General features: G+C 56.4%; 1 protein-coding gene across 15 annotated transcripts in view; it reads left to right on the top strand.

Moving 5' to 3' along the window:
- The window catches only part of MYO18A (myosin XVIIIA), an 83,486-nt gene that overhangs the window by 49,737 nt on the left and 17,048 nt on the right, over positions 1-16,701 (top strand). For all 15 annotated transcript variants that reach the window (XM_004684839.1, XM_004684840.1, XM_012726228.1 and 12 more), the window contains 15 exons: positions 2,301-2,410; positions 5,618-5,683; positions 8,870-8,998; positions 9,707-9,850; positions 10,236-10,325; positions 10,433-10,552; positions 10,763-10,874; positions 11,293-11,420; positions 11,730-11,884; positions 13,552-13,675; positions 13,761-13,961; positions 14,519-14,629; positions 15,092-15,196; positions 15,451-15,597; positions 15,987-16,100. In XM_004684839.1, the coding sequence (XP_004684896.1) occupies positions 2,301-2,410; positions 5,618-5,683; positions 8,870-8,998; positions 9,707-9,850; positions 10,236-10,325; positions 10,433-10,552; positions 10,763-10,874; positions 11,293-11,420; positions 11,730-11,884; positions 13,552-13,675; positions 13,761-13,961; positions 14,519-14,629; positions 15,092-15,196; positions 15,451-15,597; positions 15,987-16,100 (1,856 nt within the window). The remainder of the gene's footprint in view (positions 1-2,300; positions 2,411-5,617; positions 5,684-8,869; positions 8,999-9,706; positions 9,851-10,235; positions 10,326-10,432; positions 10,553-10,762; positions 10,875-11,292; positions 11,421-11,729; positions 11,885-13,551; positions 13,676-13,760; positions 13,962-14,518; positions 14,630-15,091; positions 15,197-15,450; positions 15,598-15,986; positions 16,101-16,701) is intronic.

A 16,701-nucleotide genomic window follows, 5' to 3' on the forward strand; every position in this document is an offset into this window, starting at 1 on the left:
TGTCTCTCCCCACCTCACAGGCAGGGGTCCCTGGGGTGCAGGATTTCTTTTCTACTGCGGCTCTATATCTCTCATCTCTCCCAACCCAACCTGTTCTTTTCTCTTTTTCTTTCCACCCTGCTGATTTCCCTCTACCCCTTCTCCCTTCCATGCTTTGGCCCCCTTCACCCCCAACTCCTCTGCTCCCCATGCCGCAGCTCCCTCTCCCTGCCCCCCTGGTGCGGATAGGTCTCTGCCTGGCAGCACACCCAGCAGCCAGCTCTCTGGGCCGTCTCCCCAGTGGCAGTAACTCCCTCCACAGACAGGCAGGTAGCTGGACCAGCGCCACCACCCCCCCCTCAGGGAAATGAGTGCTAAGTCTTTCTGAAGTATTTAAAATTCTCTAGGAAGGTCAGAACCTTTTTATGGATCCATCTGGAGGCAAGGCTAGAAAGGGTGATTGTAACAGCAATTAACATCCTTAGAGCACTTCCACTATACCAGGCGCAATTCTAAACTCACCGTTCACGTTAATTTATGTAATTCTCAAATAACCTCGGGAAATGTCAGCAGCATTATCATCCCCAGATGAGGCAACTAAAGCTCAGAGAGGTTAAGTAGCTTGCCCGAGATCACACAGCCAATGAATAACAGAGCAGGATCTGTTTGGGCAGACCACCTCAAGAGTTCATGCCTCTCTGGTGGGGTTTTGTTTGCCCGAGAAATTATGAGTTGCCTGGTTTCTGACCCTTTTTCCTTACCTGGAAGAGTGGGCAGGGTCCTACCCACCCATCGCCAAGTCCCCGTGAGGTATCTGCATGGACACCCTCACTTTTCCTTAGCAGCTAAAGCCAGGAAACCGCTCCTGCCCTGCTCTAAATAAATCATCGATCTGTCCCCACGTCTTGATATGGAGTTGGTGTTTATTATTTCAAAACCAGATTGTTACCGCTCTGAACCAAAATCAATGTGCTTTACTCAAACAAGCAGATCGATGAGGCCAGCAGCAGCGGGCCCCCCTCCCCTCCCCCAGCCCCCAGCTACCGTCGATAGCACTGATGATTAATTAAGATGCCAGGCGTCCAGACCTGCTATCCTGGCCCATCAATTTAATTGCAATTCAGATACAATCAATAGCTCACTTTGTCTTGGCCCCTCAGCCGCCCCCGCCTCCTGTTTCAATTATCAGGCACATGCATCAGCCTCATCTCCCAGTTGGAGGGTTTCCCAGAGCGAGCTAACCCAGTGTAGTGCAGCAACCTCCAGCTGGCTGGCTGGAGCTCAGTTTGGTGTATAGTTCTGCCTGCGGCCCAGCCTTTGTGACCTTGAGCCGGCCAGTCACTCCGCCTTTCAGGCCACAGTTTCCACATCTGGAGGATGAGTTCTATCTGGTCTGAGACCTGTTTTGGGTTTGAAAATCTGTGATCCTATAGAAGTGAGTAGCCTCCAGAGTAGCCTCCGGCTGGCCTGTGTCCTGCGGCTGCTCTGAGTCAGAAGCCATCTCCTCCTCGCCCCCTCTCCAACCCAGACGGTAGGGTGGTCTCTGTTAGAAGTAGCACTCCGGGGAAAGAGAACCCACAAGTTCTTTGCCTGAGCTCAAGGTCTGGATAGGGGCGGCAGGGAGCCCTTTCTGATACCTTGCCTCGGGGTACTGGAAAAAAGAAGGGAGGGTTTTATTGCGTACCCACCAAGTGAACCAAGCTGTGCTCTACCTAGTTTCTCATCTAATCCCTAGGACCACCGAGTGAGGTGAGTGGTAGGGCCTCCACCTAAAGGTAAAAAATCCAAAGCTCAGAGACTTGAGTGATAGATCCACGGTGACGTGCTGCTAAGAGGCAGGCCCATGAGTCTGCCCCCCAGGGCCTTGCACTGTTCCTCTTAGCCGCTCTGTGAGGCTCTATTTTGTTTTTCTTACTAAGTCCTCAAGATATCATTCTCCCTGGGTTATCATGGAGTCATAGTCTTGGAGGGCTAGAGAGCATCTTAGCGGTCTTCCAGGCTTGCATCCCTGCATCCCCACGGCTTGCTTACAGGTGGAGCCATTTGCACACCGTACTGACCAAGAACTTGTTACCTTTCCGAACCATGCATGTCCCCCACGGGGTGGGGGGGAGCCCCGGTTGTGTCTCAGCCTCCTGTCCCTCCTCCCTGCCCCCTTGCTCTGCCCTCCTTTCCCTGGCCTGCCTCAAACTGCAGGCTCTGCTTCCCCAGCACTTTCTTCCCCTTCAGGTGACTTTCCCAGGGGCTGCCAGGGCACTGGCACCTACTGGGGCCTGAGGCGAGCAGGCAAGGCGTTGACAAGCTGGCTGATCTCTTTCTAGGTTACCCTGATCACATGGTGTTTTCGGAGTTCCGCCGCCGGTTTGATGTCCTGGCCCCACACCTGACCAAGAAACATGGGCGCAACTACATTGTGGTGGATGAAAGGCGGGTAGGTCTGTGCTCCCAGGGCCCCAGCAAACACCCCTCTGAGCAGCTGATCTCCCCCCACCTAGAGAGAGCTGGGCTGGCCCTGCTCAGGCTCCTGGTTTGAGCCAACAAGGGCCAGAGCAGGGGTGTGTGATGACCAAGCTGAAAAGTGGGGAGACATGAGGAGAGCCATTTACTTTGGAGGCCTGAGTGGGGGTGTCTGCACTCTGGTGCAGCAGACAAGCCTCCAGGAGTTTCTCAGGTGGCAGGTTAGAACGAATTCCCTTTTTAAACTTTGTCCCATGATAGCACCTGGGCACCTCAGCTTTGACCTCCACATCAGGGACTAATTCCTGAAAAAGAAGTTGTGCAGAGGGCCCCCCTAGTAGTCTCGGAGTTAAGTCTCAGTGCTGTCACCAGCACAGCCTGAGTTTGATCCCCAGCCAGGAAGCTGACCCACATGGCCCAGCAGACCTCTCCTGTCTCACCCACTGCTCCCCTCAGCAGTATATCTTGGGCAATCTACCCATTCTGCTCCCCACTCTGTCTCCGGTGAGTCCTCTCACCACCACCCCCACATCTCTCTCCTATACCCCAGTTCTTCTAAGCAAAAATTTAAAAAAAGAATAGCTGGGCAAACATCCCTCCAGGAAGAAGATTGATATGGGGAGGCCTCCTGGTGTGGGGGTGAATCTGAGGCTCCCGGCCCCTTGTCAGCCCCAGGTCATTGAATTTATGATCACAGAGGGAAGAGGATGTCTCCCTGCCACTGCCACTCTGGGCTGGCATCTTGACTCCCAGAGGTAACTCCTTGAGCCAAAGGGCTCTCGGAGCAAAGGACCCCTCCTCCACTGATGGCCTCCCCAAAAGGAAGGGTACTCGACTGGAAGCCCCCCTTCTTTTGCTCCCTGAGTCACATACCCACGTTCACGGAGGTCTCAAAGGCCTAGCCATCCTTGCCCTTAAGAACCTGCCAGTGCCCCAGCTGACCTCAGTGTGGGTGTGGATGACCCGCTCCATGCTCACTTCTCTGACCCTGGACCTCCATTCCAGCCTCCCACTCATGGCTACACTCAGCTCCTTGTCATCCTGAAAATGCTCCACCTTTGAAACCTAATACCGTAGCGACTTCTCTGAGCACAGCCTCCCACCTATGTATCTCATCTCTTCCTCTCTCAACCTGTTCTATCTCCAGCAAGACCTCTCATTTCTGGACCTCACTCCATTTTCTCTACTCTGTCCAGTCCCTTCTGACTTCATTTTCTTTTCTACCCAATCTGGACTCTGTGGCCAGCACCCTGGTCATTAGGCCTTCATCACCCTCAGCTTTCCTGAAGCTCCTGTTGTTCCTTCCTTCCGAACACCCACCCCAGCCTTTGGGCATTTTGCATTCCTTGTTCTGGAGCTCCTGAGCACTAAGGAGAGAAATACGCAATGGTGTCCACTTGCGCCCCAACTGAGCCCTTGGGGGGATCTCCTGCCTGGCTTCCATGTGCCTTGTTCTTATCCAGCCCTTATCCACACTCCTTGCCTGCTTTTCCATTTGTCTTTCTCCCCACTAATCCTTCCCAGATTGACCTTGCCTCCAAATGCTAATCAAATCGAGTCTCTGGTTTGCAGCTCTCTTCAGGCAACACTGCCTGCCTCCCTGTCTGGTGGGGAGAGGCCTCCCTCACCTCCTCCAGTCCTTTCCTGAGGTGCTTGGCACCATTCCCTTTGATCTTCCTCCCCCTCAGAGGCAACTATTGTGGGACTCCTGTTCCTTCAGCCTCTCCCCCATGGCTCTTCTCTCCGTGGGGAGACGTTTTGCAGCCATTGCTCTCTGAAAGGAGTCTTGTCAGCCCATCTCATGCTGCACTATTTTCCTCTCTCTGACCTGGTGACACCTACTTTCCTCCTGCTGCCATTCTCTTCTCCCTCTGTGGCTGCCTGACTCCCATCCCTGACGCCTCGGGCCGGGCCTTCTTGTCTACTCGCCGCCCCTATTGCCCGAGCTAATGGGCACTTTCTGTCCATCTTGGCAACTCGTGACTATTCTTTTTGAAATGTCCTCTGCTCAGCTTCCTCGCTGCTGGTTATTCTGGTTGTCCACTTACCTTTCTGTTTCTTTCTCAGTCCCTTGAGCTTCCCTTTGTCCACTTGCTCCTTAAGTGAAGGTCCTTCTCCTCCTGGGCAGTATGTGTTTTCTATTCTGTCTTCTCTTCCTGGACACCTCATTCACACCCATCACTTCAATTACCACATATATATTGATGACTCCCAGATCAATACCTCTAGCCCAGGCTTCTCTCCTGAGCCCCAGACGCAAATTTCTGTCTCGCTCGCTCCTGAAATTCTATATATGCCTTATAGCACCGCAAACTCTGCATGTTTCAAGCAATTCTGTCAATTCTCAGATTTTCCTTGTATACTTCAGAGAGAGACTCCAGCATCTCTTTAAGTCAGAGGCCTCAGCGTGCCCTCTCTCGTGCACCCTTCCACCACTCCTGGCAAGGCTCTGTTGCCTTGACGTCTCCCTCCTTCCCCCTCCTCTGCTCCTTTGGGCCAGACTCCAGCTGGGCCTATGAGTTGCTGTAGTCACTGCAGGGGGTGGGGGTGAGCACCCCTCTATCCTCCACCCCTGTGCAGAGAGATCTCTGAAATGCAAATCTCATCATGCGCCTCCCTGAGGGAGCCTTCCAGGTGGTCTCAAAGCACACACCTGCCTGCGACCTCTTTAGTTTCACTCTGGTCCCTAGGTCTGGTCCTCCCTGCTTAGTCTGACTGCAGTGTCCCCTCCCCCCATTTCACTCCAGCACACTGGACTTCTTGGCATTTCCTCAGCGCTTGCTATAGTCTTGTGCCTCCGTGCCATGTCAGTCCCCTCGCTCAAAATGACCCCTCCCTACTTTGGCTAGTTCTTCCTTGAATCTAAAGACCCAACACAAGCCACACCTCATGGATGCCTCTGTTGGTCCCTTTGTCTGAGTGAGATGCCTCCTCCTGTGTGGACTTCACTAATTCACTTGCCTTGCTCCCCAGCAAGGTAGTTCATTCCACTTACAGTCATGTTTCTATCCCCTGAGTCTAAGACCACAATACTCTGGAAGCTCACGGGAAGTGCTGGTTAAGTAGTGGACCCTCTGCATGAGGGACAGGTGGGCAAGGACTGTGTGGCTAGGTGACACCTGTGTGGGTGGCCCCCTCCCATGGGTGGGGCGGGCTCCATGACAGAGTTCTCTCTCCGCAGGCAGTGGAAGAGCTGCTGGAGTCTGTGGACCTGGAGAAGAGTAGCTGCTGCATGGGCCTGAGTCGGGTGAGTTGTGATGCAGGAAGAAGACGTGGCCTAGGGCGATCGGGCCCTCACTCTCTGCTCCCCCTAATCCATGACTGGCCCTCCCTATCTCTATTTCTATTTCTTCTGACTTCAGGAATCTCCTGGGGCCCCATCTGTGTCTTGCCCTCATCCCCACTCTCACTCCCAGCCATCTGAGGTCACCCTCCCCTGAAGCTGCCCCCTTCAGGCACACATCTGGAAGTTCAGTGTTCCCGCAGCAGCAAACTTGACTTTCCCTCCCTCTGAATAACTGGCATGTTCAGTGCCATGAACCTCTCTGATGTCAGGAGGGGGTTGGAAGAGCTCCCTGAACTGGCCTGAGGCCTGGCATGAGGAGTGGGGAAGACAGAAAGAGGAGAGCTGGATGAAGCAGGAAGGTGGTAGGCAGGGTGCTGCCCAGAGCCCAGCACCCTTTGGTGAGTCGTCTAGGGTTGCCATGGTCCCCAGGAGCAAGCAGGCTGTGGCTAGACGGTTCAGCCACCACCTGCCCACAGGCTGAATTCCTCATGTGAATGGAACGCTGGCATAAAGAACTGGCACGCCCACCTCACACCACACAGCCGCCTCATTGCACACCAAAGGGTCAGCCCAGTGTCCCTCCCACGGGGCAGGGAGCCCTGCATGCCCTCCTATCCTGAGCCTGGGACACTTGAGCGCAGCATCCACGTATGTGCTTCAAGGGCCGGGGATGGGGGGGTGGGGGACAACCGGCAGCCAGCCCAGGCTCTGGACCTGCCCTCTGTCAGCAGAAAGGGAAGGACCCCAGGTGCCTGGGCCTCGTGGGAGTGCAAAGTGGAAGGGGATGCTTGCAAAGGGCAAGCTGCTGGTCCACGCTGTTCTCTTCTGCATTCTGCGTCTCCTCCACTCCTCTTGCCCTGCCTTCTCCTTTGCTGGGGCTCCCTCTCCCTTCCCCTCACTGTGATTTTGTGTTTTCCCATCTCGACCTCTGCAGTCCCACTTTCCCTTTTTCTTTTTGGCTCTGACAGTCTCTGCTGGTTTCTCTTCCTTGATTTCTGGTTGTTTTTCTCTCTTTCCTAGCTCACTATCTTTTGTGCCCAAGCTCTTTCCCTGGCTTTGCTCCGCTCTGTCTACCTCTGTCTGACACTCTCCCCCCTCCCCAACCCTCCCACCTCCACCAGCTTTTTCTAGACTAAGGGGCTACAGGCAGAGATTTCACTTTGACCTCCTTGGTCTCTTCCTGGGTGGACTCCTGTCCCTCTGGCAGGCCGAGCTGCTGCTGGCTGGTGTTAGAGGGGTGGCATCTTCTCCAAGGCCTGTTGTGGTCAGAAGGGGGCCTGTACAGGCTGGTTCTCTTCCTGGCTGCCATTTTGGACCTTCTGCCATGAGAGTCATCCAAGGTACCTGCCTGACTGTGTCACACATGCGTGTGACCCAGGACCCATGCATGTTCAGGGCAAAGCTGGTAGGACGTTTACTCATGTCTGGTTTAGGATATAAATTTCAGGACTTCTAGGCACTGGTGAGCGAAGATTCCCTGTCTGATTGTCACATTGCTTCCAAAGAAGGGAAAGTCTCATTATGAGCCCATGGGACTGTGGGGTGAAGCTCAGACAAGGAGTTTGGGGGTCTGAAAGCCTCCTGCTATTGTTTTTTAAAATGTGTATGGACAGGTATGTTGTGAGGAGATGACCCTGAATCTTACTCCTCACAAGGTTTCAATCCTCCCAGTATATAGTGCTCCAGAGAGGTCTGAAGCACGCTTTCTTTTCATTGTATGTGGGGCCATCTTCCATCCCCTTCCCTGGCACCACCCTGTGTGTAGACCACCACTATGTTCTCCCCCTGGGGGGCCCTGGACAGCCTCTACCCGCTGGTGGAATCTCGGGCTCAGACCTGGTGGGAAATTGAGGCTCGGGTAGGGCTTGGTAGGTCCCAGGTGCTCAATCCCACATGTGGGATTTGGGGATGGACTGTGCCAGAGGACTGAGCTTTCTCCCACGCCAGCCACAGGGGAGTTTCTGTGGTCTCCAGAGGCAGACCTTTCTCAGCAGGAAGTTCGGGCACTCTTCCCATGCCTTCCCTGAGAGACCTCAGACTGCTCTACCTAGTTCTGAGTGTCGCAAGGAGTTGACATCTTCTCTCTGTTCCACGAAAGGGGAGTTTCTGTGTTCTGTGCAAGGCAGGGACATTCCTAGATATGCCTTTGCCCTCTTAGGACCTAAGATGATAAGATGATCCTTTTTTTTTTTTTTGGTCTTTTTCCACCTCTCTCCTCCTCCCACCCGCCACTGTTTTGCACTACCCCTCACTCCCACCACACACACACACATACACATACATGTCTTCCTCTTAGTAGGGAAAATTTTACCCAGCCCCAGCTCAGGGCACCAGAGGGGAAAGACTGCCTGTCGGGGCATCCTACTGGTTTCTCTCTTGTCTGCCCTCCAGCCCCCAAACCTGTATGACAGGTCCCTTGATTGAGCCAACCATCCACCTACCCCACTGGCTTCTTCATGGGATGAAACCTGGGTGTGTATGTGGGGGCGGGGTGCTGGCACATGAAAGAGGAGACGTCTGAAATGAGACTGGGGAAGGAGGGTGTGGAGAAGGGGTAGGAGCTTCCCACTGCCCCTGCCCCTCCCTTTCCCAGCCCCTTCCTCTGCACACTGCTTCTCCGACCTTTTTTTTCTTACACACATACACGGCACCTGCCTGACCTGATCCCAGGCAGCTGGATGTCAGAGGCGGCTGGAGCCTGTGGTTGGGCCCTGCCGGGGCCGTGGGCACAAGAAGGCTTGACAGTGTTGCTGGCCGTTCTGGGGGGAGAAGCTACCATAGGTACTGCTGACCAGTAACTGCTTCATTTCCTTCCTGCCCCACGTACCTTCCCTTTGGCTCTCCTCTCATCTCTCTCGGAAGTTAGATTTCCAACCCTACTCCTCCCCTTCCAAATTCTCCCCAGCCCCCAACCTGGCCTTCCTTCCTGACTTCCCAGGCCTTCTTTCTTGCTCCTTCTCTCCTCTCTTGGGTGATTGAGTTTTCTAGCCCTTCTCAAGCCACAGGCCACACTCCCAGGTTTACTGGTGTTCTGTGCCCACTGCTTTGTTTCTCCTGCTTCCAGGTAGCTGCCCTTCACCTCCCTTCCCTCTGCTGGGCAGCCCAGCAGCCCAGTCTCCTGCCTTCACCAGGCCGTATTCTCCACAGGTGTTCTTCCGGGCAGGTACGTTGGCTCGGCTAGAGGAGCAGCGGGATGAACAAACCAGCAGGAATCTAACATTGTTCCAGGCAGCTTGCAGGGGCTACCTGGCCCGCCAGCACTTCAAGAAGAGAAAGGTGCTATACACAGAGACATCCCAGTCCTGCTCCCCAGTCTAGTGAGACAGAGCAGAGTGCCTGGCGTGGGATGGGGCTCTCACAGGATTGTGCAGGGCCAGGGAGCTGGCATTGGGGTTATGAGCAATAGTCAGCTAGGGGAGAAGAGTCAGGGACCTCCCAGGGGCGCCATGCCCTGAGCCAGGCTGGGAAGGGGCCGCTCTCTGGGGATGGCACCAGGGCTAGTGTGTCCAGCAATGTGGTGGGAGGGGGTGGGAAACAGGACCCAAGCAAAGGTGGGCTCTGGATCATAGGCTGCTCCATGAAGATTAAGGAGCTGTGTCAGCGACTCCTTTTCTTATTAGCAAGTCCATAAAACAGCCAGCACCACCGCCTCTTGTGTTTCAGCAAGATTAGGTTTTATAGCACATCTAGGCCAGGGTGCTGGAAATAATCAGGCAGCAAATAAAGCAGATGAAATTATTCCTAATGATGGTGGAGCGGCTAGTGCCCAGGCAGTGTTCCCAGGGCCAGACTCTGCCGCCCACTCTCTGAGGAATGGGGGGGAGGCTGGGACAAAGAGTGGCATGGGGCGTGTTTGACTCTGGGTCAGGTGGCCAGAGGAGCGAGCAGGCCAGCAGCAGTGCTGGTGGTGGGCATCCTGGCCAGGCAAACTGCAAGGCCAGAGGGACTGAGAGGCCTGCTGTGCGCCACCCCTTCCTCACTTAGATCCAGGACCTGGCTATTCGCTGTGTGCAGAAGAATATCAAGAAGAACAAAGGGGTCAAGGACTGGCCCTGGTGGAAGCTCTTTACCACTGTGCGGCCCCTCATCGAGGTGCAGCTGTCAGAGGAGCAGATCCGGAACAAGGACGTGCGTACAAGCCGGGAGTGGGCCAGGTGCTGGGAGGGAAAGACCTACCGTTCATCCACATGGATAAGACATGCCGGCTTGTCTCCGGCTCCCGAGTACTCCTTTGGTTATTCCAGAGGTTTGGTGTCCTTACGCTATGCCCATCAAACGGATAGTGTCTCTCTGGAGTGCTGACTGAGCCCCTGGGTCACCTCTAGGATAACGTCTCAGGCATCCTGAGGTTATATAAAGGCAGGGCCTCCGGACGGCACCCCTGAAAGGCAGCAGCTTCCTGTTCCCTGTGTCCTGAACCAAGCTCCCCTAGCTTTGCTCACCCCAGGGGTGCAGATTCTGGACCCCAACCCTTCATAGTGCCTCTGGTCCTGTCTTCCTTCCTGCAACCCAGGAGGAGATCCAGCAGCTGCGGAGTAAGCTTGAGAAGGTGGAGAAGGAGCGGAACGAGCTGCGGCTCAACAGTGACCGATTAGAGACCCGGGTGAGTGACGCCAGGCAGGCCGGCCACCCCTGCAGGTGGCCCGCCCCGTGTTCTGGCTGAGGGAGGCAGGCACTTCAACTGCTGGTGACTCCCTCCCCCAACCTCAGATCTCAGAGCTGACATCGGAGCTGACAGATGAACGCAACACGGGAGAGTCCGCCTCCCAGCTGCTGGACGCCGAGACCGCAGAGAGGCTCCGGGCTGAGAAGGAGATGAAGGAGCTGCAGGTGAGGGCAGGGCTGGGGTGAGGACAGCCATACTAGTGGCCGCCACACCCTGGTGTCCGTTGGCTCCCCGCAAGGACCGGTGGCGTCTTCGCCACTGGCCCAGCACCCATCTGCCCCGGTAAGCGGTAACCACGGTTTGGTGTTTTGCGGGCACAGGTGATACTGAGGGAGGGATGGGATGGCATACCTCTCCCCCCTTCTCTTCTGCAGACTCAGTACGATGCGCTGAAGAAGCAAATGGAGGTGATGGAGATGGAGGTGATGGAGGCCCGTCTCATCCGGGCAGCTGAGATCAATGGGGAAATGGATGACGATGACACAGGTTGGTCGGAGGTGGGAGGACTCAGCAGTGGCAGAGTGGTGAGCGTGATGCCACCCTTGGGTGACCACACCCTTGTCCAGGCCTGGCTGCCCTCCAAAGGGCTGCTGTGAGGCTTAAGAGAAGAAGATGAGAAAGTAGAGGTGCCAGTAAATGCAGTAGATGACTGGGTAGCGTTAGAACAACCTTGTTAATGATGTTGTCTGAGGCCCACGGCCTCGGCAGTCCGGGGAAGAGGGCAGCACACTTCACCCGCTCTCGGCTTCTCCGATTGGCGGCCCCCTCCATGGGAGGCAGGCGTTGTTGCAGACCCTTTCTGGGCCCCTCTGGCGGATTCCATCTGCACCGCTCCTTTCTTCTCCTCTGCCGCTCTCAGTTTCTCAGCAGCTCAGTCCTTCCTTGCCTGTGCCTGACCCCATAGGTGGTGAGTGGCGTCTGAAGTACGAGCGAGCTGTGCGGGAGGTGGACTTTACCAAGAAGCGGCTCCAGCAGGAATTTGAGGACAAGCTGGAAGTGGAGCAGCAGAACAAGAGGCAGCTGGAGAGGCGGGTGAGTCTGGTGGAGGGCTGGAGTCTGCACCTGAGGGGCTGGGAGGCCACCTGTTAATGCCCAGCGAATGGCCGAGGCTGGCAGGCCTGGGGACAGTAGGGGCGGGCTGGCACGCTAGCCTGGTGGTACCGGGGACAACCATGGGCACAGTGGCCCATGTGTTGGCCACAGTGTCAGGTTTCCTGGGTAACCGACTTCATTCTTCATCCTGTGGCCTCTCCCTCCCTCACTCACCTGTTCTTCCCTTCATCACTGATGCTTCCAAACCTCTCAATGGCGGCTGACCCTGCATCCCATCTTGGCCCCTAGCTCGGGGACCTGCAAGCAGATAGCGATGAGAGCCAGCGGGCTCTGCAGCAGCTCAAGAAGAAGTGCCAGCGGCTGACGGCTGAGCTGCAGGACACCAAGCTGCACCTGGAGGGCCAGCAGGTCCGCAATCACGAGCTGGAGAAGAAGCAGAGGAGGTGGGTGGAGCCCCTGCCTGGCTGAGAGGATCTTCCTCAGCAGCCCGGGCAATGCTCCCTGCCTCCTCCTCCAGGGAGGAAAGAAGGGAGGATGTGAATTGGGGGGTGAGGGGTGGGGTCTTGTCTGCAGGGCCTCTTGTCTCCGTGAGTGGGGGCTCACTCAGACCACAGTGAACCTCCGGGATGCGCTCCCCGCCCCCCGAGTGTGCTGTCACCCTGCCTCAGCCAAGTAAGAAGGAGCAGAGACAGGCCCGGTGTAGGACCCTCTCCATTGTGGCCCTGCCCCTTGCCCCCCAGACCCAGCTCCCCACCTCTCCCTGCCTCAGCTCCACACTCTCCTGACTAATGTTGTTAAACTACCGTGCCACTTCCATCTCATTATGGTAATGACACAAAGGAGGGGGGCAGCCCTCACAGGAGAAAATCCAATCTAAATTAATTTCCCCGGCTGGGGATGGGAATGGGACGCCTTTATTAGCAGCACCGAGGAGCCCACACACCCTGGGAACAGCAGGGCGCACCAGGGAGTGGGAACAGCACCGGTTCCCCTTTGTAAGAGAGGGGTGCTCAGCAGAGGCCTTGGTTGCCTTTGAGAAGGGGCAGCCCTACCCCCGTCCACCAGGCCTACCTCAGGACTGAGAGGGGCCGGCCCAGCGCTCGCAGTCAGCCTCGGGGTTCACCGCCACCTTCCCAGATGGGCTGCTGCTTTGCCAAGAGTGAAGGGAAACACAAAGGTCATGTCCTCCTCCCTCCCAGCACTGCAACTCTGCTGCCCTAGATTATCTCTGCACCCCGCTCTCCTTCTTACCTCGAGGCAGCACCCTTCGTGGGGCCTCCCTCCTGAACCCCATGATGACAGTACTGGCTCGGCCTAGTTACCGTCTTGCTGCACTCCCCGCTGGGCAACTTATTAGGTTTCAGCTGCCCGGAGTTTTCTTACAATTTTTTTTTTTTTGGTTGTGAGGATAAGGTGGGGGGAAGCTGTTACAGGAACCTGATTAGCTATTCAAGGAAGGTGTTAAGAGGAATCTCAGCAACTTGCTCCATATTTAGAGTCTCTGGGCGGGAAATGGAAAGCTGGAAGTGGAGTGAAGCGCAGGGCCTCTGACCCTGGACTGTGCCAGCTGAAGCACGCTGCCAGCTGGGTACAGTGGGAGGCTGGCCTCCCGCCCGCATGGGGCGTCCTGGTGGTGACACGGGCACTGCTGAGGCTGGTGCCCAGAGGTGGGGGCAGGAGCCAGCCACTCCATCCAGAGTTGCCAAATTGAACTGTGGGAAGTGAGTGACACAAAGCAGGACGTCCACTTCTCCCCGTTCTGATGTCTACCAGGAACTCCGGTCTATCAAAATGGGAAACGTCAAGACTTCACACGTGAGGAAAGGATTTGTCCACTTCTTCTCTGCAGGCATTTTTGGTTTTCTCTTAGGCCTGCTTGTGAAAGAACACTTTGACCTCCTCGATGAAATGCCCCTACCCCCCACCCCAGGGCCTCAGTGACATGACCTGTAAGCCATCAAGGTCACCCCACCTCACCACTCACCCCAAGTTCAGGCTGCCTGAATCTCTCCTCTGCTTTCATCCTCTCCATATCTGTGGCAGCCGGTGGGGCTAGACACCTGGCCTCTGCCCTTACCTGATGGAGCCTCATGTCTGTGCTCCCTCCCAGGTTTGACAGTGAGCTCTCACAGGCACACGAGGAGGCCCAGAGGGAGAAGCTGCAGCGGGAGAAGCTGCAGCGGGAGAAGGACATGCTCCTTGCTGAAGCTTTCAGCCTGAAGCAGCAACTGGAGGTGTGTGGAGCTGCCCACTGTCCACTCTCTTCCCCCCTCACAGATTCAGACCAATCGAGGGCCAGCGTTTTCTCTTTTGCTCCAGGAAAAAGACATGGACATTGCAGGATTCACTCAGAAGGTCGTCTCACTGGAGGCCGAGCTCCAGGACATTTCTTCCCAAGAGTCCAAGGATGAAGCCTCTCTGGCCAAGGTCAAGAAACAGCTCCGGGACCTGGAGGCCAAGGTCAAGGATCAAGAAGAAGAGCTGGACGAGCAGGCGGGGACCATCCAGATGTTGGAGCAGGTGCCGAAGGGCTGAGCCCAGGGAGAGATCACAGCTGATCCAAGATGTGGGCCAGGGGAGGGCAGGATCCCACATCCAGTCTTTCACTCATCCAGTCACTCACTCCCAAAATGTGAAATGAGCACCTGAGCTGTACCAGCCACAGTGTGAACATAATTAAACTGTCAGGCAACATTCCACGAGAACAAATTTCCTTTGAGCTCTAGTGGTGAGGGGCTCAGGATACATACGTGGCAGCTGGAAGGCCAGGGGCCCACCCAGCCTGCCACTGAGCCACTCTGTCAGTCCAGGGAGCGAGAGCCCGGAGGCCAAATGGAAAAGCCACAGGACTGTCCCACCTTCAGCAGCCTTTCCCTGGGCCCATGCCAGACAGCCAGTAAGGGAGTTAGGCTTCCCTGGAGAAGCCAGCTGCCACCAGGGCAAGATGGAAGCTGAGGCAACTAGCTGCAGATGTGCTCTGCTGCTGAGCTTGGGAGAGCTGCCATGGGGGTGCAGTGGGCAAGGGTCAGGGCGCCACTGGGAAAGGAACCCAGCGCCTACTCGCAAACCATCCGTAGGCCAAGCTGCGGCTAGAGATGGAGATGGAGCGGATGAGACAGACCCATTCCAAGGAGATGGAGAGTCGGGATGAGGAGGTGGAGGAGGCCCGGCAGTCGTGTCAGAAGAAGGTAAGGTGGTGGGCACTCAGCTGTTTAGGGTCAGGGCCAGTTCCCCTGTCACCGCTTTAAGGCTTTTCTGTTTCCCTACCTAGACATGTTCTTTTCCTTTGCTGTTTGAGGTCAGGACCTCCCTTTCGGGGTCTCAGCACATTGTCTCAGTCTGTTCAGCCCTTGAGGAGCTAGTGCACCCTCCCCTGCGAGCCAGCAGCAACCCACCCTGAGCCCTGTGCGGTCAGCTAGCCTGCCCCTCTGCAGCGAGGGTGCCTGCTCTGGCCAGGGTAGTCACTGAGCAGCCTGCCACCACTCCCCCCACCCACGTCTGCTTTGAAACTCTAGGAACGTCAAAGTTGGGCTGAGCCCTCCGTCCCACCATGGCTTTCCCAGAGTGGGGAGTTCATCGGGGACGGGGTCTGGCTGACACTGGGCACTGAGAGGACTGACGGGCCTCTGTCCCCATGGTTTTAACCACAGCTAAAGCAGATGGAAGTGCAGCTTGAGGAGGAGTATGAAGACAAGCAGAAGGTGCTGCGAGAGAAGCGGGAACTGGAGAGCAAGCTCACCTCGCTCAGCGACCAGGTGAGCACACTGCAGGCTGGAACCCAGCCACACCTGCCCACTTGCCTTAGGGGTGGTATCTTAGGGGTTGAAATCTGGGGCTGGGGGTGGGGGCTGGGCTCCAGAGAGCCCACCATCATCACCTGTGGAAGGGGGACCACCATACATGACGCAGGTAGGCATGATCCTGGCACTTGCACCGTCGTTGCGTGTTAGGGGCGAGGAGGAGTAGGGCCCTGTTGGGATCAGAGTCCCAACGTCTGGTATCCACCCAGGTGAACCAGCGGGACTTTGAATCAGAGAAGCGGCTCCGGAAAGACCTGAAGCGCACCAAAGCCCTGCTGGCAGATGCCCAGATCATGCTGGACCACCTGAAGAACAACGCCCCCAGCAAGAGGGAGATTGCCCAGCTGAAGAACCAGGTATTTCTGCAGCGAAATCATCACCCCTGGGCATCTGAGCTTTTTTTCCGTTGCTATTCTCTGCCTCTTGCCTGTCCCAGTGTTTCTTGAGTCCTTGGGAAAGAAGGTAAAGGAAAGGACAGAGAAGCCACTCTTCTCACGCAGGCTCCTTGGGGTCTGTGCTTGCTCTATGGCCTGACCACCACGCGGGGTTGCGGGGAGAGACCAGAGCAGGTGCTTGGGTGGGCCGGTACCCACCGCCCCTCTCACGGGAGGCAGTGTCCACGTGTGGCAGCCCCAGGGTGTGACATGAACAGAGAGAGGGCGCCTGGGCTCCCTCTTGCACAAGCCTCCTGCTCCCAGAGAGTGGCTGATGTCTCTCCCTGGGGTGGGGGCGTCCCTGTGTCCAGCTGGAGGAGTCAGAGTTCACCTGCGCTGCAGCCGTAAAAGCGCGGAAGGCAATGGAGGTGGAGATCGAAGACCTGCACCTGCAGATTGATGACATTGCCAAAGCCAAGACAGCGGTAAGGATCTGGGGTATGGGGCTGGGTTTGGGGGCCAAAGGAGAAATAAGCTATGACCGAGGCTCCTTTCACACCAGATAGGGGCCCAGTCCCCAGCCCGGTCCCTTTACATCAGCACTGTCTGCAGGGAGAACAGGCCTCCTCTCTGCCCCTCTCAGAACAGGGGTGGAGGGTGAGGTGGAGGAGGGAACCAGCGAGGGTCCATCTCCTGTTTAACCACCTGCCTGTGGGAGCTTGGCCACAGACCTCAGCACCATAAATAAAGGCAGCTAATGTGGCTGAGGGATGTAAACAGGTGCCTAGAGATTAGCAGAAGCACCGATAAGAGGATGGGATGGCTCTGTCTCCCTCCCCTTCCCCTGGCCAGCCCACTGACAAGCCCCAGCGGCAGCTAATTAGAGCTCTTATTTAATGCCTCCCTTCTAATTCCCCACCTCTCCCACGGCCCATCTATCGGCTCTGGGTTCATTACTAGGATGTGGCCACCCGTCCCTCCTTGGGCAGGGAATGGGGCGGGGGAGGAGGCTGGGCTTGCTCTTGGCTCCACGCCCCCTCCCCCCCTCAGCTGGTCACCCAGCTGCCGAGAGATGCCAATCTCCCA

This window comes from Condylura cristata, unplaced genomic scaffold (genome assembly GCF_000260355.1).
Source record: "Condylura cristata isolate star-nosed mole 26May11 unplaced genomic scaffold, ConCri1.0 scaffold00017, whole genome shotgun sequence".
NCBI lineage: Eukaryota > Metazoa > Chordata > Mammalia > Eulipotyphla > Talpidae > Condylura > Condylura cristata.